The 24,889-nt window shown below is 49.8% G+C and overlaps 1 protein-coding gene across 1 annotated transcript in view; it reads left to right on the top strand.

The window, feature by feature from the left end:
- MELTF (melanotransferrin) overlaps positions 1–9,728 on the top strand; it is a 51,432-nt gene extending 41,704 nt beyond the window's left edge. The window contains exons 14-16 of the mRNA XM_038748785.1: positions 2,497–2,684; positions 5,007–5,205; positions 8,400–9,728. Of these exons, the coding sequence (XP_038604713.1) occupies positions 2,497–2,684; positions 5,007–5,205; positions 8,400–8,458 (446 nt within the window). The 3' untranslated portion in view covers positions 8,459–9,728. The remainder of the gene's footprint in view (positions 1–2,496; positions 2,685–5,006; positions 5,206–8,399) is intronic.
- The last annotated feature ends 15,161 nt before the right edge of the window (positions 9,729–24,889 follow it).

Genomic DNA, 24,889 nt, shown 5'->3' with positions numbered 1-24,889 from the left:
CTCACAGTGTTAATCCCCATTTTACAGATGAGGCAACTGAGGCCCAGAGAAGTGAAGTGACTTCCCAAGGCCACTCAGCAGACAAGTGGCGGAATGGGGAATAATAATAATAATAATGATGGCATTTGTTAAGCACTTACTATGTGCAAAGCACTGTTCTAAGTGCTGGGGGGGATACAAGGTGATCAGGTTGTCCCACATGGGGCTCACAGTCTTAATTCCCATTTTACAGTTGAGAGAACTGAGGCTCAGAGAAGTTAAGTGACTTGCCCAAGGTCACACAGCAGACGTGTGGTGGAGCCGGGATTTGAACCCATGACCTCTGACTCCAAAGCCCGGGCTCTTTCCACTGAGCCACGCTGCTTCCCCATGGGAAGCATGGGAATAGAACCCATGCCCTTCCAACAGGCCCGTGCTCTGTCTGCTAGGCCATGCTGCTGCTTCTACTGCCGGAGCAGGGAGCGGGGGCTGAGGGATGGGGGAGAAGCCGGGGTTAGGTGAAGGATTTGGCCAACCCTAACGAGCCCAAGTCTCTTCGGAAAGCCCCCTCCCCGTCTCCACGCCACCCCGCCTCCGCCCCGGTCTGACATGGAAGCAGCGTGGCTCAGTGGAAAGAGCCCGGGCTTTGGAGTCAGAGGTTGTGGGTTCAAATCCCGGCTCCGCCACTTGTCAGCTGTGTGACGTTGGGCAAGTCACTTCACTTCTCTGGGCCTCGGTTCCCTCATCTGTAAAATGGGGATGAAGACTGTGAGACCCTCGTGGGACAACCTAATTACCTTGTACCTACCCCAACGCTTAGAACAGTGCTTTGCACATAATAAGCGCTTAACAAATAACAACATTATTATTATTATGAGAGCTGGGAAAGTGGGGAGCAATGAAGCCAATAGCAATGGCAGAACCAAGGCACTGGGGATGGGGCAGCTACTCCATATGCAGGATGATGGAAGGGCAAACCTAGAAGAAGCGGGGGTCCCCGAATAAATCCAAAGAATAGTGGAGAAAGCACAGGCTTGGGAGTCAGAGGACCTGGGTTCTAATCCCAGCTCTGCCACTTGTCTGCTGAGTGACCCTGGGCAAGTCACTTCACTTCTCTGCGCCTCGGTTACCTCGTCTGTAAAATGGAGATTAACACTGTGAGCCCCATGGGGGACAGGGACCGTTTTAACCCGATTGGCTTGTATCCACCCCAGCATTCATTCAGTTGTATTTATTGAGCACTTACTGTGTGCAGAGCACTGGACTAAGCACTTGGGAAGTACAAGTCGGCAACGTATAGAGACGGTTCCTACCCAACAATGGGATCACAGTCTAGAAGGGGGAGACAGACAACAAAACAAGTAGACATCTTGTTAGGTATATATATTTACCCATTCAAGTGTGATTTCTTCATATTCATAATCTGCATCAGTGCCATTGACATGTGCTGGAGCCTCCACTTAGAACAGTGTCTGGAACATAGTAAGCACTGAACAAATATCATTCATTCATTCATTCAATCGTATTTATTGAGCGCTTACTGTGTGCAGAGCACTGTACTAAGCGCTTGGGAAGTACAAGTTGGCAACATCTAGAGACGGTCCCTACCCAACAGTGGGCTCACAGTCTTATTATTATTGCTTTATTATTATTATTATTATTAGTAGTAGTAGTAGTAGTAGTAGTAGAACCTCCACTAGTAGCTGCCGGTAGAATGCTCGTCTTCCTGACTTCTTTCCCTCCTCTCCTTCTTTTGTGTCTCTGATCAATCAATCAATCAATCAATCATATTTATTGAGCACTTACTATGTGCAGAGCACTGTACTAAGCGCTTGGGAACACAGGGGAGGGAAAGGCACGAAGAGGGAGTGTGTCCACCATCTCACTTGTACTAAACTCTCCCATGCGCTTAGTACAGGGCTCTGCCCACATAGTACACACTCAATAAATCTGATTGACGATGAAAAAGACCGGTGATTGTGGCAAGAGAAGACTTGATCCACATGGTGGAACTTCCTCTGCGTTGCGAGACTAGTTATTTCCCGCAGGCTGGTGGAGGGAACGTGTCTGGACCTCGCACCTCCGTAAAAGAGAAGCAGCGTGGCTCAGTGGAAAGAGCCCGGGCTTTGGAGTCAGAGGTCATGGGTTCAAATCCCGGCTCCGCCAATTGTCACCTGTGTGACTTTGGGCAAGTCACTTAGCTTCTCTGTGCCTCAGTTACCTCATCTGTAAAATGAGGATTAAGACTGTGAGCCCCCAGTGGGACAACCTGATCACCTTGTAACTTCCCCAGCGCTTAGAACAGTGCTTTGCACATAGTAAATGCTTAATAAATACCGTCATTATCATTATTATTATTATTATAAAAGCCCCATGGGGAAACGGGGTGGACTGAGTGAGGCAAGGAGCCCGAGTCGGTGATGACTGCCAGAGGCTTGGGTTTAGAGAAATGGAGCAGCTCTCCTAGTCGGAGGTAGATTGTCTTCTCCACTGCCCCCGATCCCTGTTCCCTTACAGGCCACAACGGGGAAGCTTGGGCAATCAATCTGAAGTCGGAAGACTACCAGCTGCTGTGCCCCAACGGTGCCCGGGCAGAGGTGACTCAGTATGCCGCCTGCAATCTGGCCCAGGTGCCCGCCCAAGCCGTCATGGTCCACCCCGACACCAACATCTTTGCAGTGTATGGACTATTAGACAAAGCTCAGGTAAGGACCGCGAGTAGGGCCAGGTGATAATAATAATAATAATAATAATGATGATGACATTTATTAAGCGCTTACTATATGCAAAGCACTGCTCTAAGCGCTGGGGAGGTCACAAGGTGATCAGGTTGTCCCACGGGGGGCTCACAGTCATCATCATCATCAATCGTATTTATTGAGCGCTTACTCTGTGCAGAGCACTGTACTAAGCGCTTGGGAAGTACAAATTGGCAACATATAGAGACAGTCCCTACCCAACAATGGGCTCACAGTCTTAATCCCCATTTTCCAGATGAGGTCACTGAGGCCCAGAGAAATGAAGTGACTTGCCCAAAGTCACACAGCTGCCAATTGGCGGAGCCGGGATTTAAACCCATGACCTCTAACTCCAGAGCCCAGGCTCTTTCCACTGAGCCACTCAGGGATTTATTCATTCATTCAATCGTATTTATTGAGCGCTTACTGTGTGCAGAGCACTGTACTAAGCGCTTGGGAAGTCCAAGTTGGCAACATATTCATTCAATCGTATTTATTGAGTGCTTACTGCGTGCAGAGCACCGTACTAAGCACTTGGGAAGTACAATCAATCAATCAATCAATCAATCGTATTTATTGAGCGCTTACTGTGTGCAGAGCACCGTACTAAGTGCTTGAGAAGTACAAGTTGGCAACATATAGAGACGGTCCCTACCCAACAGCGGGCTCACAGTCTAGAAGGGGGAGACAGACAACAAAACAAAACATATTAACAAAATAAAATGCAGCCAGGAGCCCCCCAGGGCAGCAATCAGGGTGGTCCAAACCCACCTCCTCTCAGTGCATCTTGGTTCTTTGAAACAGTTGCAGAGTTGGATTCATTAGCCTATTTTTTAAAAACGGTGTTTGTTAAGCTCTCACTATGAGCAGGGCACTCTTTTATGTACCGGGGAAGATACGCGCTAATCAAGTGGAACAGGGTCCCCGTCATTCAGTCGGTTGATCATATTTATTAAGGGCTTACTGCGGGCAGAGCACTGTACTAAGCGCTTGGGAGAGCACGCTATAACAGACTCAATCTCTGCCCACAATGAGCTTACACTCTAGAGAAGGTGACAGGCCTTAATATAAATTAATAAATTACAGATATATACATAAGTGCTGTGGAGCTGGGAGAGGAGTTAGAGATGCAACATGGCTTATAATAATAATAATAATGGCCTCCTCCCCTGGCCTCCTATCCTCCCTGATTGCTCTCGGGCCAAAGAGAAAAGGCCTCTGGCCCCTGAGAGATTCCCCAACTGAGCCTGTCAGGGGCAAGTCAAAAGTCACGAAAGACTGCATTTCTCTGAGACCGACATGCGCCCGTCGATGGCTGCAGCTGGGGCCGGGCCAACCGTGTCCTGGGCCGCCGGGAATTCCGGTGGTCTCCGCTGCCCCGGACCTCAGCCGGCTTTCTGAGTGAGGGGTGTCCATACCATCCTGTCCTTGAGGGTGATCCACTAACTGTCTTGGAGACCACCCCAGCGCAGACGTCCAGGGGAGGAGACCCGTTCTAGAAGTTTCTCTGGCCGCCTCCGAGAAGCCCAGAGCTCTAGGCCGCGAAGGGTTTTCCCAGTCGATGGGGAGGGAAGGGAAGGAGGCAAGGCCATTGATGAACGGTTTTGGCCCCCGACTCCACAAGGGCCATTCAGCCTCAGAGCCGCCAAGGGGCTGCGGGGCTCTCAGGTCATCCACAAGGAGGCCTGGGGCAAAATGTATATATGTTTGTACATATTTATTACTCTATTTATTTATTTTACTTGTACCCATCTATTCTATTTATTTTATTCTGTTGGTATGTTTGGTTTTGTTCTCTGTCTCCCCCTTTTAGACTGTGAGCCCACTGTTGGGTAGGGACTGTCTCTATATGTTGCCAATTTGTACTTCCCAAGCGCTTAGTACAGTGCTCTGCACATAGTAAGCGCTCAATAAATACGATTGATGATTGATGATGATGGTATGTTTGGTTTTGTTCTCTGTCTCCCCCTTTTAGACTGTGAGCCCACTGTTGGGTAGGGACTGTCTCTATATGTTGCCAACTTGTACTTCCCAAGCGCTTAGTACAGTGCTCTGCACACAGTAAGCGCTCAATAAATACGATTGATGATGAAAATAGTCTTTCCCCCGGGGTTTTCCCCAGTCAAATCGCCTCCTGAGGAAGGGTAGACTCAGGTCTCACGTCCCTCACCGCTCCCCAATCTCTCCTCATCCAATGACCCGGCCTAAGTTGGAAGCCGCCCCGGGCGAGGCGGGAAAGCGGGCTGCTTCCGAGGCCGGTTTAAAGGGAAGTCCGTGTGCCCATTCCAGGACTTATTCGGAAATGACGACAACAAGAACGGCTTCAAGATGTTTGACTCCTCGGATTACCACGACCGAGACCTGCTCTTCAAAGACTCCACCGTCCAGACAGTGCCCGTGCGGGAGAAAACCACGTACTTGGAGTGGCTGGGCCCCGAGTACGTGGAGTCTCTGGAGGGATTGCGCTCGCTGCGGTGCTCGGGCGCGGGTGAGTTTTCATTCGTTCATCCTATTGTATTTATTGAGCGCTTACCGTGTGCAAAGCACTGCACTAAGCGCTCGGGAGACTACAGTATAACAGCCTCCGAGTGTCGCCCTGCTGTTGTTTCGCCAGCCCAGCGCAGTTTAGGCCCATTCTTGGGTTCCTGCTGCTCACGGTGATCTTTTCCAGATGGCACACCAAAGGCAAAGCGAGGCAAGCCGTCCTTTCTCCAATCAATCAATCGTATTTATTGAGCGCTTACTGTGTGCAGAGCACTGTACCAAGTGCTTGGGAAGTACAAGTTGGCAACATATAGAGACGGTCCCTACCCAACAGTGGGCTCACAGTCTAAACCCTGGCGCACTCAAAAAACTAACTGTCACTCATGTCTTCTCTCCCGAGTCAATCAGTCGCATTATTGAGCGCTTACTGTGTGCAGAGCGCCGTACTAAGCGCTCCTGGGAAAGTACGATACAAGCGTGGCCCAGAGGAAAGAGCCTGGGCTTTGGAGTCGGAGGTCGTGGGTTCAAATCCCAGCTCCGCCAACTGTCAGCTGGGTGACTTTGGGCAAGTCACCTCACTTCTCTGGGCCTCAGTTACCTCATCTGTAAAATGGGGATTAAGACTGGGGGCCCCTTTGGGACAACCTGATCACCTTGTAACCTCCCCAGTGCTTAGAACAGTGCTTTGCACATAGTAAGCACTTAACAAAAGCCATTATTATTATTATTAAGTACATATCTGTAATTCTATTCATTCATTCATTCATTCATTCAATCGCATTTATTGAGCGCTTACTTTGTGCAGAGCACTGTACCAAGCGCTTGGGAAGTACAAGTTGGCAACGTATAGAGACGGTCCCTACCCAACAGTGGGCTCACAGTCTAGAGTCTATCTATTCTGATGGTATTGACACCTGTCTACTTGTTTTGTTTTGTTGTCTGTCTCCCCCTTCTAGACTGTGAACCCGTTGTTGAGTAGGGACTGTATCTGTTGCCGAATTGTACTTTCCAAGTGCTTAGTACAGTGCTCTGCACACAGTAAGCGCTCCATAAATACGATTGAATGAATGAAGGAACCGTAAGCAGACACATACCCTGCCCACGACGGGCTTACAGTCTGGTGGGGAGGCAGACCTTAATATAAATAAATTACAATCCCAAATGCTCAGTACAGTCCTCTCTACATGCTACACACTACTGCATTCGTACACACATACATAAATGCGTAACTACTACATACATGCCTAATACATCATCAATTGTATTTATTGAGCGCTTACTGTGTGCAGAGCACTGTACTAAGCGCTTGGGAAGTACAAATTAGCGCTTGGGAAATACATACTACTGATTGATCGATTGATGGTTTTCGGGGCTGATTCGCGTTTCTGGGTGCCTACTAACTGTCAGGAGGTGGGAAGTGCCTGCCTGCATGCTGTTCTTGCGGTGGACGTGAGAGCCGAGGTGCGAGGGTGACTATCCAAAAGGATTCCGTTTCATAAAATTTGGTTGGTAGTCGGAAAGACGCCTGCCATTGGAGCCCAGTTGAATTCAATTCAATTCAATCGTATTTATTGAGCGCTTACTGTGTGCAGAGCACTGGACTAAGCGCTTGGGAAGTCCAAGTTGGCAACACATAGAGACGGTCCCTACCCAACAGCAGGCTCACAGTCTAGAAACCAGCAGTCGTTTGCATGGTCCGTTAAGTCAATCAATCAATCAATCAATCGTATTTATTGAGCGCTTACTGTGAGCAGAGCACTGTACTAAGCGCCTAGTCACTGGTCATCCGGTCACCGGTCATCCGTTTGACCTGCTCTGACTTTTGGGTGAAGGTGGCAAGAGCTTTACCGCAAGCACGGCCTAGCGGAGAGAGCACCGGCCTGGGGGTCAGAAGCACCTGGGTTCTAATCCTGGTTCTCCCGCTTGTCTGCTGTGTGGCCTTGGGCAAGTCACTTCACCTCTCTGGGCCTCAGTTGCCTCATCTGTAAAATGGGGATTAAGACTCTGAGCCCCATGTGGGACAGGGACTATATGCAACCCAATTACCTTGTACCAACCAGGCACTGGCACAAAGACCAGCAATTAAACCAGTGCCTGGCATGTAATAGATGCTTAACAATACCACAATTATCATCCAGCGCTTAGAACGGTCCCAGCATTTGGAACAGTGCTTTGCACATAGTAAGCGCTTAACAAATACCATCATTATTATTATTATTAGAGAAGCAGCGTGGCTCAGTGGCTAGAGCCTGGGCTTGGGAGTCAGAGGTCCTGGGTTCTAATCCCACCTCCGCCACTTGTCAGCTGGGTGACTTCGGGCGAGTCGCTTTACTTCTCTGTGCCTCAGTTCCCTCATAATAATAATAATGGCATTTGTTAAGCGCTTACTATGTGCAAAGCACTGTTCTAAGCGCTGAGGGGATACAAGGTGATCAGGTTGTCCGGCGTGGGGCTCACAATCATCATCCCCATTTTACAGATGAGGGAACTGAGGCTCTGAGAAGTTAAGTGACTTGCCCAAGGTCACACAGCAGACATGTGGAAGAGTGGGGATTCGAACCCATGACCTCTGACTCCAAAGCCCGGGCTCTTTCCACTGAGCTACGCTGCTATGCTGCCTCACCTGTCAAATGAGGATGAGTCTTCTAGACGGTGAGCCCACTGTTGGGTAGGGACCGTCTCTATATGTTGCCAACTTGTACTTCCCAAGCGCTTAGTACAGTGCTGTGCACACAGTAAGCACTCAATAAATATGACTGATTGAAGACTGGAAGCCCCACGTGGGACAACCTGATTAACTTGTCCCCGCCCCCCTGTGCTTAGAACAGTGCTTCGCACATAGTAAGAGCTAAACAGATCAATCAATCGTATTTATTGAGCGCTTTATTACTCCTATTATTATTGTTAATAACCTTCTGCTGCATTCCCCAAGCTGGGTCTGGCCTCTAGTGGAGCAGGAAGAGAAATCTACTGGGGACAGACGCTATATGTTGCCAACTTGTTTTTGTTGCCAACTTGTACTTCCCAAGCGCTTAGTCCAGTGCTCTGCACACAGTAAGTGCTCAATAAATACGATTGATTGATTGATTGTTCGCCAGCCAGCCACCGAGTCAGGAACGGATGCCAGCAGGCATCGGCTGGATCTCACGACACCCCTTGGGAATGGGCCTTATAATCCACCTCTGTTTCAATCCCCAGCCGTAGCCTCCATGAACGCCTTCCTGCTGCTGTCTCTCGCGGCCCTCCTGATTGTGTGAAAGCAGCCTCTCGGCCATCAGAAACTCAAAGTAAAGCTACTCTCCTCAATCAACCCAGGAAACAGACCGATCCAAGACCGCCTCGTAGGGAGCGGTCTCTTCCCTAGACCCCGCGGGCCTCAACTCCCGTCGATAGAGAATCGCTAGTGATTATTTTCTTGAATTGGGATGAAAATTTATATTTTAAAAAAAAAAGAACGTACATAAAACTTTAGTTGGAATCCAAAAGGCTCCTTTGCTGATGGAAAGAGAATCGCTAGTGATTATTTTCTTGAATTGGGATGAAAATTTGCATTTTAAAAAAAAAGTACATAAAAGTTTAGTTGGAATCCAAAAGGCTCCTTTGCTGATGGAAGAAGACAAGACGTGTTGTACCGTTGGAGCCGGGATCCTGGAGAGCAGGTGGGAGTGGAGGAATCCAGGAGCTCTGTGCACCCGCCGGCCTTCCATTCTACACCAAGATGCTTCCTGGGCGAAGGAGCCCGTGGCGTCCCTGACCGCTGGAGGAGCAGAAGCTTTGTGGCACCCTCTTTCCTCCCTTTCAGAGTAGCTTTCATCCAGAACCCTTTCCATCCCCATCTCTCCCCCTCCGAGGCTTCCACATCCACCTGCCCTCAACGTATCAAACCCGAGAGGCTCTTCTTCCCGGATGGGATTCTGTGCCCTGTAGAGCTTCGTGGCCGCTAGAACTCGCAAAGGACGTGAAGCAGCATCTCCTAGGGGACCGTTCCACCGAGCTCTCCTCTGTCCACGTCCAAGCCGACTAGCTTGGGAGATGCCGGCCCCTCCTCCACGCCATTTCCGACACTTTTCCCGCCCCTCAGAAGACTTCTCCGGCTCCTATTGAGTTTTTCCCCCAGAAGATTACAGCCCGGCAGCCCTTCCTCACTCCCTCACTCTCTGACCGAGAAGTCGGGGACAGGTGGCTGAATACTGGACGTGAGATGTTTGGGGGATTTCAATTCCCCTCTTCACTTCTTCACATGCTTCATGCAATTGTGGTTCAAAGTCTGAGGCAGATGGTAGTAACGGGGACATGTTCCTCCAACAAAATCAAAACCGCTAGGAGGATGGAGGGTGGAGATCTCCTGAAAATTCTCCAAGAAGGCACTGGATCAGGCGGTCCCGGGTTCCGCGACACCATCCCAAGGCCTGTCTACCCAACAGATACTCGGTTTGGAGAGCGTTGTTTCGGCCATTCATTCAATCGTATTTATTGAGCGCTTACTGTGTGCAGAGCACTGTACTAAGCGCTTGGGAAGTCCAAGTTGGCAACATATAGAGACGGTCCCTACCCAACAGTGGGCTCACAGTCTAGAAGGCCAGCAGGAGAGTCCGAGCTGTCGGACCTGCTGTTGCCCCAAGACACACCTCCATCCCGCAACTACTGCAGTGACAGTGCTCCCCAACTAACCTTCCCCTGGCTCAGAAGCCGGAGCCCCGGGGACCCCAAAACCTCTCTAAGGGAGGAGAGGGTGAGCCCAAGCACAGGAAGCATGTTCTGTCGGTCCTCCTACTTGGGCAGATCCCACTTTGCGGCTCTGGTGATGTCTCGCTGGCCCTGCCTTTCCCTGCAGCCAGGAGTCCAGTCGAATAAGGGATCCTCCGAGCTTCCAAATCCCAGGTGGAGAATCACGGAGCTGGCAAGACCATAAAACGTCACTCCCATCACTCTGCCCGCCTCTGGGCAGTGTTGCCTTTAAACCTCCTTCAGGCCTCATGGGTGGTAAATCTACAGAGTCTCCGATTCTGCCTTTCCGTCCGCTCGATAAGATCACTTCTGTGATCCTCCCTCCTCGATGTGTTACCTCTGTCAATGGACTCTTGAGTCGAATGGCTACATTAGGCGAGCAAATCTGAAACAGGAGCATTGCCCTTCCTCCCAGCGTGGGCATGTAAAGAGCAGTGATTTGAGCCTATTTTTTGAAGGAAACAGCCGCTTCAAACCTAAGGACTGGGTGAAACCTCTCCATTCTGGGAAATGCAATGTGTTAAAAATATAAATTACTTTAAAAATAAATAAATCAGCCAATTTTTTTTTTAATCCAGCGTGTTGTTTCTTCTGAGCCCTGGGCCTAGAATTTGGGAAGCTCCCAGGCACGCACTGCAAAGCAAAGGGTCCCAGGAGGCTTTCGAGCGTGAAGTAGATCTAGCCCAGCAAAGTGGTGGATCTTGGCAAATGGTCCAACTGGACTGACGCTCCGCAGAAGAGTGGAAACCAGTCAGCGTGCGGCATGAATTGCTCTCCCTCCAAGGAAGAAGGGGGAGAATACCATTCCTCCCAAGCAGATTGTCAGTGTACTAGATGCTAGGTTCCCAGCGGGGGGTTTTAGGACTGCCAGTCAAACGCCAATTTCTGAACTCTGGGTGGACTTTGAACTTCTCTCTCAAACAGAAAACTAAGGAATTCAAGATTTTACAAGATAGAACTTATTTCTTCATGGCTTAATCTTCGGGCATTTCTGACCATCTAGGACATCAACAGGTTTTTTCGGTTCCTCCTCCAGTCGCCAGGCCTGAGACAGTTCAAGCAATTTCCTTCCATCCCCCGGCTTCTATCTTACGGAAAGAAACCCAAACCATCAAGCGAGGGCCCTGCCCGATCTCTCCCCACCAGTGCCGCCTCCGTTTCCAGAACCGTCCAGAACCATCGGCCAACTGGGGTCTGACGCTGAGGTTTTTCTTGTAGTGCGGGGGTGGGCTAGTGGCCTCTTCTTATTTGATATGCTGAATGTTTGATTCGTTTAAAAATAATTTTAATTGGAAAATGTATTTTTGTACAGAATTTGGCTGCCTGGTGCGTGTTAACACACCGATTTCAGCTGCGTCTGGATCCGTGGCGTGAGCATCTGATTGTAAAATGAGTGGCATTTGGGTAACTAATATTTAGTTGCCGGCTGACCGTACCTGTTTCTGGGAGAAGGCAGCCTCGGTTTCGGCACGAATAAACAAGTTTTTCAAACCATTTTGCAGTTTGGAATTCTTCTAAATATACTAATGCCATGACCGAAAGGGGTGATCTTGCAGGACACCCACCCAACACTCAGCAGAAGAGCAGACGCCTCTCCTAGAGTCTGCTATTTCCAGAATCCCATTAGGTCAACCTCTAGTCCGCAAATCCTCTCGGGTGAAATTGTCCTCACTGTTTTACAGCTCCACCATTTGTCTGCTCTGTGACCTTGGGCAAATCAAGCGTGATTCAGTGGATAGAGCCCGGGCTTTGGAGTCAGAGGTCATGGGTTCGAATCCCAGCTCTGCCAATTGTCAGCTGTGTGACTTTGGGCAAGTCACTTAACTTCTCTGGGCCTCAGGTACCTCATATGTAAAATGGGGATTAAGACTGTGAGCCTGTGGGACAACCTGTTCACCTTGTAACCGCCCCAGCACTTAAAACAGTGCTTTGCACATAATAATAATAATAATAATAATAATAATAATAATGGCATTTATTAAGTGCATACTATGTGCAAAGCACTGTTCTAAGCACTGGGGAGGTTACAAGGTGATCAGGTTGTCCCATGGGGGGCTCACAGTCCTAATCCCCATTTTACAGATGAAGTAACTGAGGCACAGAGAAGTGAAATGACTTGCTCAAAGTCACACAGCTGACAACTGGCAGAGCCGGGATTGGAACCCATGACCTCTGACTCCAAAGCCCGGGCTCCTTCCACTGAGCCATGCTGCTTCTCTGTGTGTAGTAAGCACTTAGTAGTAAGTGCTTAATAAATGCCATTATTATTATTATTATTATTATTATTATTATTTTATTATTCTCTGGGCCTCAGTTTCCTCAACTGCAAAATGGGAATTTAATACCTGTCCTACGTCATTCATCCATTCATTCAATCGTATTTATTGAGCAGTTACTGTGTGCAGAACACTGTACTAAACGCTTGGGAAGTACAAGTTGGCAACAAATAGAGACGGTCCCTACCCAACAACGGGCTCACAGTCTAGAAGTACGTCCTACTTAGACTGTAAGGAGGAGGGGGCAGGAAGACACAGGGAGGTCAAGGGGTCTATCGATGATCCTGTGAAAATAGAGATAAAAGAAAGAGAAAAGGCTTGAGATTTTATTCAAGCAGGGAAGCAGTAGAGCTCAGGCCCTCTGATTCCCAGCCCAGTGCTCTTCCCACTAGGCCTGCCGCTTCCCATTTTGTGACTCCCTCTGGACCTGGAGGCCACATCCACACTTACCTCAGCCTGCCTGGTTTCCAGGCCAGTGAGCCAACAGCCCCAGGAATAATTATTAAATGACCACTTTGACCAAAGTGCTAGGTAAGTGACAGTAATGGTCCGGAGCCCAAAGCCTGTGTAACAAGTCCGGGAAGGGACACCTACACACCAACGGGTTCAGAGATGCAGAAGGTTCAGAAAGGTAAATGAAAGACTCCTAGCCCCCTCAGGCTACTTCCTCCTCCTGAAGATTTTTCCTTCTCCCTTCTGGGAGCACAGCTTCTGCCTAGGGTAGCTGGGTTCCTGAATAGCTCGTCTCCCAGCTCCTTACATTTCCACAAAGCAAGCATCCATGGTGACAAAAGCCAGTCCCCTATGGAAATAGCCCATGGATTCGGTTGCATTTGTTCCTGCTCCTGAGTGGTTTTCAGTGTGACTTCTTCCGGTGAGTGTCCCGTGTTGTTATTTTTTCCCCAGGGTTTCTGTTCTTCATCTTCCCCCACAGCGCGTAGGTCGTGGACCATCAGGTGGGTCTGAATTAGTGCTCTTGAACCTTTCCCCAGGGCTTAGTACAGTGCTCTGGGCCACAAGGGAAGCCCTTAACAAATTAATGATGGCATTTGTTAAAACACGCTTACCATGTGTCAAGCACTATTCTAAGCACTGGGGTAGATACAAGCAAATAGGGTTGGATGTATTTCCTGTCCCCCATGGGGTTCACAGTCTTAATCCCCATTGTTCAGATGAGGTAACTGAGGCACGGAGAAGTGAAGTGACTTGCCCAAGGTCACCCAGGAGACAAGTGGCAGAGCCGGGTTTAAAACCCAGGTCCTTCTGACCCTCAGGCCCGGGCCTATCCATTAAGCAATGCTGCTTCCCCATGCAGCACATAATAATAGGAGACAAATATCGAGCCAAACATTCCATCTGAGACTAAAGATTAGAAAAGGGAAGATGGAGAGATTTCCCCACCACTATGATAGCCCTGCTTACGGAGTAAATCCACTCTCTGCAGAGCTCTGGATTCACTGCTTGGCTCAACACAGCCGTGCCTCAGTTTCCCCACCCATAAGATGGCCTATACCCCCGGGCTGTGAGATGACTGAGTTCTTGCCTTGGGGGAACTGTGAGGTTCTTCTAGGAGAAAGATATTCTGAAGCCATCTCTCTCCCTCTTTCTCTCTTTCTCTCTCTCACACATACACACCCCACCCCACCCCCTGCTTCCTCTTAGCAGAGGAAGGCCTGGGAAGGGCAGAGTGGGGGCGTTGTAATGATCAGGCTGTTCTCCACCACTTTCGCACCCTGCACTTTACGGGCTTGGGAAAGGTGGGAAGAAGGTCGCTCATTTCCTCATCTCCTTTCTGCTCAGACGGAGAGAAGCCATTACAAGAGGGGACAACCTTCCCCTCCGCATCCCATCCCATTCCAACACTTGAGACTCTCCAAATCAGAGGTTTCCAGGACTGAGACGGTTGAGGCGTTGGGCACCCAATCAGTGGTATGTATTGAGCGCTTGGGCAAAGAGAGATGGAGCAGGTGGGCTTCGGTGGGGCTTCTCCTCTGGCTTTGGAGGGAGAGGGGAGGAAGCGCACAGGAAGATCAAGCCTCACAGGAACGCTGACCGTGTTGGAGATTAAGATGCTACTGAGGAGACACCGAGGCCGGGATGGGATGGACGAGGTGTTGGCTGCCCACGGAGGCTGGTTGGATGCGGGGGTAAGAGGCTGGGATGAGGGAGAGGGAAGGCCCCTGTGGAAGAAGGGTCCCTGCTCTCATTGCTGGGCTGGGGCAGCGGCTGTGGTGACACCCAAGCCAGGGATTAGCAAGGGCAACCTCTTTCAGTCTTGGAAAGACAGGCCTTTCTCCCAGGAAAAATGGTGGGCCGCGCCAGGAACCGAGCGATAAGGGAAGTAGGTTGGATCTGCCTCTCACCCGCTGCCCACCCACTCTCCTTCCTTCAGTCGTATTTATTGGGCGCTTACTGTGTGCAGAGCACTGGACTAAGTGCTTGGGAAGTACAAGTCGGCAACATCTAGAGACGGTCCCTAACCCAACAGCGGGCTCACAGTCTAGAAGGGGGAGACAGGCAACAAAACAAAACATATTCACAAGATAAAATAAATAGAATAAATATGTACAAATAAAATAGAGTAATAAATGCATACAAACATATATACATATATACAGGTGCTGTGGGGAGGGGAAGGATGGGAAGGGAAGGAGGGGAAGGCCTCCTGGAGGAGGTGAGCTCTCAGTAGGGCTTTGAAGGGAAGTCATTCATTCCATTGTATTTACTGAGCGCTTACCGTGTGCAGAACTCTCGTTTGACAAGCCGAGCCTGCTCTCGTTTAAGCGCTGCCTTTGCCGTCTGCAGGCTGCCGGAGGGAGGACTGGGCTTCCTGCCACCGGACCAGTGGGCCACCCATCCAGGGACCGGGCCGGACCCCCGCCACTGTCTCTGACATCACCTCTCCCACCCCCAGAGTGAGAGCGAACCTCAAGTGAGTACAGACCACGAGGTCCTGCCGGCCCTTCCCGCTCCCCTCCTCTCCCTCTGTCTATCCATGTACCCCAGGAGGATTTAGGAAAGGAGCCGTTGGCATTTCCACGTGCACCAGTGGGTCTAGGAAAGCGTGGAGGCCTGCTGGGGGCAGGGCGATGTTCCTGCTCTCTGCTGGTTGAGAAACAGGGTGAGTCAGCTGCCAGTAGTCGAAGGCTCGGCTCTTGCAGGCCTCCTTTCTTATCTCTTATTCTTAGCGAAGCAGCGTGGCTCAATGGAAAGAGCCTGGGCTTTGGAGTCAGAGGTCATGGGTTCAAATCTCAGCTCCGCCAATTGTCAGCTGTGTGACTTTGGGCAAGTCACTTCACTTCTCTGGGCCTCAGTTCCCTCATCTGGAAAATGGAGATGGAGACTGTGAGCCCCCCACGGGACAACTTGATCACCTTGTAACCTCCCCGGAGCTTAGAACAGTGCTTTGCACATAGTAAGCGCTTAATAAATGCCATCATTATTATTATTATCCTTGATGGGAGACTCGGAGGCTCCAGAGAGGTTGGATGTGGGCTTGCAGAGGCGGAGCAACCGGGGGTCTGGGGCAACCCCAAATGACAGTGGTTGGCTGCAGGGCATCTCTCAGAGCAGTCTCTGACTCCAGTGAGTCGGAGTCCACTTTGGGATCACAGCAGAGAACTGTTTCCCCCTTGGATGTTGGAAGGCTCTTCCTCACACTTGTTTGTTACTGAGTAGTTCTCAGAAGGGCCAAAGCCAGGGCATGCCAGGGGGTACAGTTCTTTAATTCATTCATTCATTCAATTGTATTTATTGAGCGCTTACTGTGTGCAGAGCACAGTACTAAGCACTTGGGAAGTACAAGTCAGCAACATACAGAGACAGTCCCTACCCAACAACGGGCTCACAGTCTAGAAGGGGGAGACAGACAACCAAACAAAACATATTAATTCCATGATGAGTGCCAGGCTGTCTGTAGCCGTGTTCCATTTTCCCACAAGACCACCTAAAATGCCAGTCCGGGTGGCTGATGAGAGATGAAAATGAGGCCCAGTGAGTAGGATGACTTGAGGGGAGTGAAGTGTGAGAGCTGAGGTTTGGCGAGAGAAGAGTGAGAGGTAGAAGAGAGAGAGCTAGTTCATTCATTCATTCAATCGTATTTACTGAGCACTTACTGTGTGCAGAGCACTGTACCAAGCGCTTGGGAAGTACAAGTCGGCAACGTATAGAGACAGTCCCTACCCGACAACGGACTCCCAGTCTAGAAGGGGGAGACGGACGACAAAACAAAACATGTAGACAGGTGTCAAAGTCGTCAGAACAAATAGAATTAAAGCTAACTGCACACGGTTGAGTGTCATAGAGCCAGTGGGCAATAATTCAAGTGATGTGAAGACGGATGGGCAACCACTGGAGGTTTTCAAGGACTGGGGAGGCTTTGCAAACTATTTTAGAAAAATGATCCGGGCAAGGAAAATTAAGTCTGGATTGGAGACAGGAGAGGCTGGAGGCAGGGAGGTCTGTGAGGAGGCTGACGCTGTTGTTTAGGCAGGATAGGAGTGCTTGGGCCAATATGGTGGCAGTTTGGGTGGAGAGGACGGGGCAGATTCTGGAGTGGTTGTGAAGAAAGAACCAGGCAGTCGGGCTGCATAAAGGTAAGAGGAAAGGCCCCATTCTTCAGTGGCAGAGCCAGGTAATCCCAGCGCTCCCCTCTGCACTGGCCCAGACCGACCTTTTAGGGGGTTCTGTGGGAAGACGGAATACGGCTTCAGGCCGTCCGATGTTCACCACGGAATGAATTTTTCTTTTGTTTAGGGTTAGTAGGCCCCAGGTGCTCTCTGCCGATGTGCTGTGTCACCCTCTCCTGTGGCCCCCCATTTCCTCCAGCCCCCCACCCCCAGCCCAGAGTCCATTCCCTCCCCCCGAGACCTCTCTGAGACAGCCGCCATCACCGTCCCTCTGGGCTTAGTACAGTGCTCTGCACACAGTAAGCGCTCAATAAATGCGATTGAATGAATACATGAATGGGCTCAACCCTGCCTTCCCCTCGAGGGTTCACCGGCTCTGAGCTTAGTTAGGATAGGGAGCAGAGACCAGACCCCCCAGACGGCAGCAACCAACTCAGGGAGAGGCCGATACCCCGGCCCCTTGGAACGGACTGCTTTCCAATATTCAGGTCCAAGTCCTCTGGCACTGGTCTGGGTGTCAGGAAAGAGATTGTCTCTTTCTCCTGCTAGCCAAGGACCACGAGGCCACTCTGCCCCTCTCTCTCCACCTCTACCGAGCTCCAAGGGCTCTGTGACTTTCAGTAGGACCTGCTCCATCGCTCCCTTGGGCTGCATTTTCTTTCCTGGGCAAGGCCAACTGTGGTCAGCAGCTCTTTCCTTCCTAAGGGATCTCGTTGTCTCTCACTGTCCATCCATTTCCCCCCCCTCACCCAAAACCTCCTCTCTAATCTCTCTGTCTCTCAGTTCCTGTTTCTCAGAGTCCCTCGGTTCCTGTTTCTCAGATAAAGACGCATCTCTGCCAGTGCCCTTTGAGTGCTGGCAATTTTAATAACTAAGGCCTGACCCCAGCTGCTCTAGAAGCTACACTTTGGACTGGCCATTTTTGCTGGCCAGGGGTTTTCTGACAGCCCCTCCCTCCCCGCCCTTTGAGATGAAGAAATCCCCACAGCTATAAACGAACTATCTGCATTCCTCTAGATACTTAACTACCCCCCAGCACTCTGACTTCAGATCCCTGCGTCCTCCCTGGGTGGCAAGCCCGCATTCTTACCCGGCTCACCGGTGTTCACTGCATCCTCACCCAGGTCACTGGTGGCAACTGCATATATGTATATATGTTTGTACATATTTATTACTATATTGATTTATTTTACTTGTACATATTGACTATTCTATTTATTTTATTTGTTAATATGTTTTGTTTTGTTGTCCGTCTCCCCCTTCTAGACTGTGAGCCCGCCGTTGAGTAGGGACCGTCTCTATATGTTGCCAACTTGTACTTCCCAAGCACTTAGTATGGTGCTCTGCACACAGTGAGTGCTCAATAAATACAGTTGAATGAACTGCATCCTTTTTCAGGTCACCAGTGGTCACTGCATCTTCACCTGGGTCACCAGTGGCCACTTTTCCTTTTCTTCAACTTTCTGTAGGAGTTACCCTGACTCATTCCCTTTATTCATCCCCCATCCCGGTCCCTGAGCACTTCTGTACTTGTCTGTAATTTATTTATATTACTGTCTGTCTCTCCCTCTAGACTGTAAGTTTGTTACGGGCGGGAAATGTTTCCGTTATGTTGTTATATTGTACTCTCCCAAGCTCTTAGTAGAGTGTTCTGCACACAGTAAGTGCTCAAAAAATATGATTGACCGACTGATACAGGTCACTGGTGGTCACTGCAGCCTCACCCAGATTACCAGTGGCCAGCGTGCATCCTCACAAAGCTCACAAAGACAACAAAATCAATCAATCAATCAATCGTATTTATTGAGCACTTACTGTGTGCAGAGCACTGTACTAAGCTCTTGGGAAGTCCAAGTTGGCAACATAGAGAGACAGTCCCTACCCAACAGTGGGCTCACAGTCTAGAAGGGGGAGACAGAGAACAAAACCAAACATATTAACAAAATAAAATAAATAGAATAGATACGTACAAGTAACATAAATAAATAAATAAATAAATAGAGTAATAAATATGTACAAGCATATATACATATATACAGGTGCTGTGGGGAAGGGAAGGAGGTAAGACGGGGGGGGGATGGAGCTCTCCCAAGCTCTCAGTAGTGTTCTGTACACAGTAAGTGCTCAAAAAATATGATTGACTGACTGATACAGGGGTCACTGGTGGTCACTGCAGCCTCACCTGGATTACCAGTAGCCAGCCTGCATCCTCACAAAGCTCACAAAGCCAACAAAGTCAGTATCATTGCGTCCGCGTGGCAGGTGAGAGATCCAGGGAGAGATTAGATGGGGAGGGGGTGGCTGAGGGCCAGAGTGGGGTGCAGCAGAGGGGTTGAGGATGGCGGCCTCCTGACTGTCGGGTCAGTGTGTTGTTCTGTCGGACCCACCCAGGAGCCAAAATGGCCAAACTGCACGTGAGGGGAAGGGCGCTCTCCGGAGAGGGACGTGAACATCGGGCATTTGGAGGGAGCCATGCCCCCGTGTCCTGCTGGTAGGCCTCCAGGGCCCCTGGCCCAGGCCCAGCTGCGGACCCTCACCTTCCTCTGGAGCTCAGCTGAAATTGCCCAGTAGCCATCGAAATGCTTTACAGGAAGGTCATGTGAGAGGAAGCTCAGGTGCGGGCCTCTTTCCTGAAGTCCTTTCATCTGCGGGATTCGGTCACTCCTCTCCAGTTTATTAAAAGACCATTTTTAGAGTGCGGTGAAAAGAACAATGGCTGGGAGCCAGGAGATCTGGGTTCTAGTCTCAGCCCACCGAGTGGGATCTCGGGCCAGTCTCGAAACTGACTTGGGCCCCAGTTTCCCCAGTTGTAAAATGGACATAATAAGAGCCGCCTCTCCTACTCTCTGGATAAAATGAGGTAACTGATGCGAAAGCACTTTGGAAACAATAGATAGGGCTGTACCCATTTCAAGTATTACTGTTACCGTAGAATTTTTCTATAGAAAGACTGTCCATTTGAAGCTCACACTTACCCACACTTTGTGGCAGGTAATAATAATAATGGCATTTATTCAGCGCTTACTATGTGCAAAGCACTGTTCTATGCACTGGGGAGGTTACAGGGTTGTCCTTTGGGGGGCTCACAGTCTTAATCCCCATTTTCCAGATGAGGTAACTGAGGCCCAGAGAAGTGAAGTGACTTGCCCAAAGTCCCACAGCTGACAAGTGACGGAGCCTGGATTTGAACCCATGACCTCCGACTCCAGTGCCCGGGCTCTTTCCATGGAGCCACGCTGCTTCTCTGGTGGAGGGTGAGTCTGTAATTAGGCCAATGACAAGTCACCTTCTCCTTCCCCTTCCAGGACTGTAGGGTCGGAGGGCTGGGACGCAAACAGGAGGGCAGTGTCGACTCCTAGAGAAGAAGGGGACCGGATAATAATAATAACGACCGTGGCATTTGTTAAGCGCCTACTGTGTGCCAAGCACTGTACTAAGCGCTGGGGTAGATACAAACTAATAGGGTTGGAACAGTCCCTGTCACACATAGGGCTCACAATCTCAATCCCTCTTCTGCAAAGGAGGCCCAGAGAAGTGAAGTGATTTGCCCAGGGTCACACAGCAGACAAGTGGTGGATGCGGGATTAGAATCCAGGTCCTTCTGAGTCCCAGGCCCGGGCTCTATCCATAAGCCTACCCCAGTGTTTATAACGGTGTTTGACCCACAGAAGGCACCTTACCCATCTTACCTCCTTCCCTTCCCCACAGCACCTGTATATATGTATATCTGTTTGTACATATTTATTACTCTATTTATTTATTTATTTTACTTGTACATATCTACTCTATTTTATTTTGTTAGTATGTTTGGTTTTGTTCTCTGTCTCCCCCTTCTAGACTGTGAGCCCACTGTTGGGTAGGGACTGTCTCTATCAAGCGCTTGGTACAGTGCTCTGCACACAGTAAGCGCTCAATAAATACGATTGATTGATTGATTGATTGCCCATCGCCGTGTGACCTGGGTGCGGTGTTCCTTGCTGTGCCACGTGACTCGGATGGGTGGTTTCCCCGGCCGTGGACTTCCATGTGGATTCTGTTAATGATCTGGGATCAGCCCGGTGTTTCCTAGCCTCTTTCACAAGCTCTGGGGCTCAAGGGCAGGTTGGATTATCCGCGGGAGGGAACGCACGAGGAGGCGCTTGGGGGGCAAGGGAAGGTTGGTGGGAATGGCCTGACGCCGCTGGCTGGTCCTCCTTTGTGGACGCCTCAGTCTCCCTGTCAAAACAATCTCTCCCCACTTCCTCCTCCTCCTCCTCCTCCTCATCAATCGTATTTATTGAGCGCTTACTATGTGCAGAGCACTGTACTAAGCGCTTGGGAAGTACAAGTTGGCAACATATAGAGACATGGGCAGGGAACGTGTCTACCAGCCAGCTCTGTTAGATCGTACTCTCCCAAGTCCTTAATACAGTGCTCTGCCCACGGTAGCCACTCACTGAGAAGCAGCGTGGCCTCGTGGAAAAAGCACGGCCCTAAGTCGGAGAACCTGAGTTCTAATCCCGGCTCCGCCACTTGTCCGCTGTGTGACCTGGGGCAGGTCACTCCATTTCTAGAGAATCAATCAATCAATCGTGTTTATTGAGCACTTACTGTGTGCAGAGCACTGTACTAAGCGCTTGGGAAGTACAAGCTGGCAACATATAGAGATGGTCCCTACCCAACAGTGGGCCCAAGAGAAGCAGCGTGGCTCAGTGGAAAGAGCCTGGGCTTTGGAGTCGGAGGTCAGGGGCTCAAATCCCGGCTCCATCACTTGTCAGCTGCGTGACTTTTGGGTAGGGACTGTATATGTTGCCAACTTGTACTTCCCAAGCGCTTAGTACAGTGCTCTGCACACAGTAAGCGCTCAATAAATACGATTGATGATGATGATGAAGTCACTTCACTTTTCTGGGCCTCAGTTACCTCATCTGGGAAATAGGGATTAAGGCTGTGAGCCCCATGTGGGACAACTTGATTACTCTGTATCTACCCCAGCGCTTAGAACAGTGCTTTGCACATAGTAAACACTTAACAAATGCCATTATTATTATTATTATAATCATTATTATTATTATTATTCTCTGTGCTTCAGTTCCCTCATCTGTAAAATGGCGATTAAAGCTGTAAGCCCCGTGGGGGAATAGACTGTATCCAACCTGATTAGCTTGTATCTGCTCTAGCACGTGGTATAGTGCCTGGCATATAATAAATGCTTAACAGATACCATAAAAAATGGAAAAAAGAAATAAATATCCCCATTATGGGTGAGGTTTCTGCCTTTCTACCTTTAACAATAATAATAATGGTATTTATTAAGCGCTTACTATGTGCAAAGTACTGTTCTAAGCGCTGGGGAGGTTACAAGGTGATCAGGTTGTCCCACGTGGGGCTCACAGTCTTCATCCCCATTTTACAGATGAGGGAACTGAGGCACAGAGAAGTGAAGTGACTTGCCCAAAGTCACACAGCTGACAAGTGGCGGAGCTGGGATTTGAACCCATGACCTCTGACTCTAAAGCCCATGCTCTTTCTACTGAGCCATGCTGCTTCACTCTCCGCGAGCATCTCAGCTCCCTCCCCACATCATCATCATCATCATCAATCGTATTTATTGAGCGCTTACTGTGTGCAGAGCACTGTACTAAGCGCTTGGGAAGTACAAATTGGCAACATATAGAGACAGTCCCTACCCAACAGTGGGCTCACAGTCTATACTATCAATTAATTAAACAGTGCTATGTATTGAGTGCTTTCTGTGTGCAGGGCATTGTGTGAGCGCTTGGGAGAATACATTATAACAGAGTTGTTAGATGCATTCACTGCCCACAATGAATTTATAGTCTCAAGGGAGACACAATGAGTCCCCAGTGGTCCCAGCCCCAGGGGAGCCTGCCTGGCCTCTCTGAGCAATGTAATAATAATAATAATAATAATGGCATTTATTAAGCGCTTACTATGTGCAAAGCACTGTTCTAAGCGCTGGGGAATTTACAAGGTGATCAGGTTGTCCCACGTGGGGCTCACAGTCTTAATCCCCATTTTACAGAGGAGGTAACTGAGGCCCAGAGAAGTGAAGTGACTTGCCCAAAGTCACACAGCTGACAGTTGGTGGAGCCGGGATATGATCCCATGACCTCTGACTCCAAAGCCCGGGCTCTTTCCGCTGAGCCACGCTGCTTCAATGGGGAAGCAGTGTGGCCTGATGGCTAGAGCATGGGCCTAGGAGTCAAAAGGACCTGGGTTCTAATCCTGACTCTTCCACTTGTCTTCTGTGTGCCCTTGGGTAAGTCACTTCACCTCATTCATTCATTCAGTCTTACTTATTGAGCGCTTACTGTGGGTAGAGCAATGTGCTAAGCACGTGGGAGGGAGAAGCAGCGTGGCTCAGTGGAAAAGAGCCCGGGCTTTGCCGTCAGAGGTCATGGGTTCAAATCCCGGCTCCGCCACTTGTCAGCTGTGTGACTTTGGGCAAGTCACTTAACTTCTCTGTGCCTCAGTTCCCTCCACCACATCAAACAGAAACTCCTCACCATCGGCTTTAAAGCGGTCCATCACCTTCCCCCTTCCCTCCTCACCTCGTTGCTCTCCTATTACAACTCAGCCTGAACGCTCTGCTGCTCTTATACCAACCTACTCACCGCACCTCGATCTCCCCATCTTGTCGCCAGACCTCTCACCCACATCTTGCCTCCGGCCTGAAACACCCTTCCTCTTCATATGCGACAGACAATTACTCTCTCCACGTTCAAATCCTTATTGAAGGCCCATCTCCTCCCTCCTTTCCTCTTTTCTCACTCCCTTCTGCGTAGCCCTTTTATTTGCTCCCTCAGCCCCACAGCACTTCCATACCCATGTGTGATTTATTTATTAGTGTTAGTATCTGTCTTTCCCTCGATACTATGAGCTCACTGTGGGCAGGGAATGTGTCTGCCAACTCTGTTGTGCCCTACTCTCCCAAGCACCTAATACAGTGCTCTGCATACAGTAAGGGCTCAATAAATGCAATTGATTGATCGATTGATGAACACGGGACAGGCTGGGATGCAGAATGGCTTGGGGGTGGGCCCACAGACTGAGAGGGGCTTCAGAGGATGGTTCTTCCCTCTTCTTCCCTTAACTCAGTCCTGGGCTTCCAAAGAGTAAACCGGCAGAGTGTGGCACGTAGAGGGGACCCAGAATCCAAACAGAGAACGGTCCAGCCTGGCTCCGTCTTCCAGATCGGAGCTACCAATAATCGGAGGAGGAGAGGAGACAGTGACTGTCCCAGAGCAGGCCTTCCTGAGGGCAAGGACTAGAAGCTGGATGTCTTCTAAACTATAAACTCATTGTGGGCAGGAAATGTGTTTGTTATATTGTTACGACGTACTCTCCCAGGTGCTTAGTACAGTGCTCTGCACACAGTAGCGCTCAATAAATATGATAGACTGATTAGGAAAGGAGGAAAACCTGGTGGGCATTTTCCCATCGGGAAGCAGCATAGCGCAGTGGCTAGAGCAGAGGGCTGGGAGACAGGAGGTCATGGGTTCTAATCCCGCATCCGCTACTGGTCTGCTGTGTGGCCTTGGGCAACTCACTTCACTTCTCTGGGCCTCAGTTACCTCATTTGTAAAGCGGGAATTGAGACTGTGAGCCCCATGGGGGACAGGGACTGTGTCCAACCCGATTTGCTTGTTTCCACCCCAGTGCTTAATACAGTGCCTGGCACATAATAATAATAATAATGATGGTATTTGGTAAGTGCTTACTTTGTGCAAAGCACTGTTCTAAGTGGTTAACAAATACCACAGTTATTATGATTGTTATTTTTATTCTCCTTCCAGGGTGGAATCTGGAAGTCACCTCAAGGTAGAGGAGCTCAGCTGAGAGGACCCAAAGGGGGAAACTGGCCGGGGGTCTCCGATCTGGCCCCTTGCTAAACAGGCCCTTGGCAGAAGGACCGGGGCTGGGCACAGCCCGGGGGTCTGCACCCCCAGGGTTAGTAGGGACTTAATCAATACTGATCAGGTGGGTGGGCGGAGAGCAGAGAGCACAGGGGCTTCCAGGCACAAAATCTCCTCTGCAGGGGGTGGAGCTAGTA

Source organism: Tachyglossus aculeatus, chromosome 7, assembly GCF_015852505.1.
Source record: "Tachyglossus aculeatus isolate mTacAcu1 chromosome 7, mTacAcu1.pri, whole genome shotgun sequence".
Lineage (NCBI taxonomy): Eukaryota > Metazoa > Chordata > Mammalia > Monotremata > Tachyglossidae > Tachyglossus > Tachyglossus aculeatus.
Note: the sequence above shows the minus strand (reverse complement) of the source record. Positions and strands in the feature narration are given on the sequence as shown.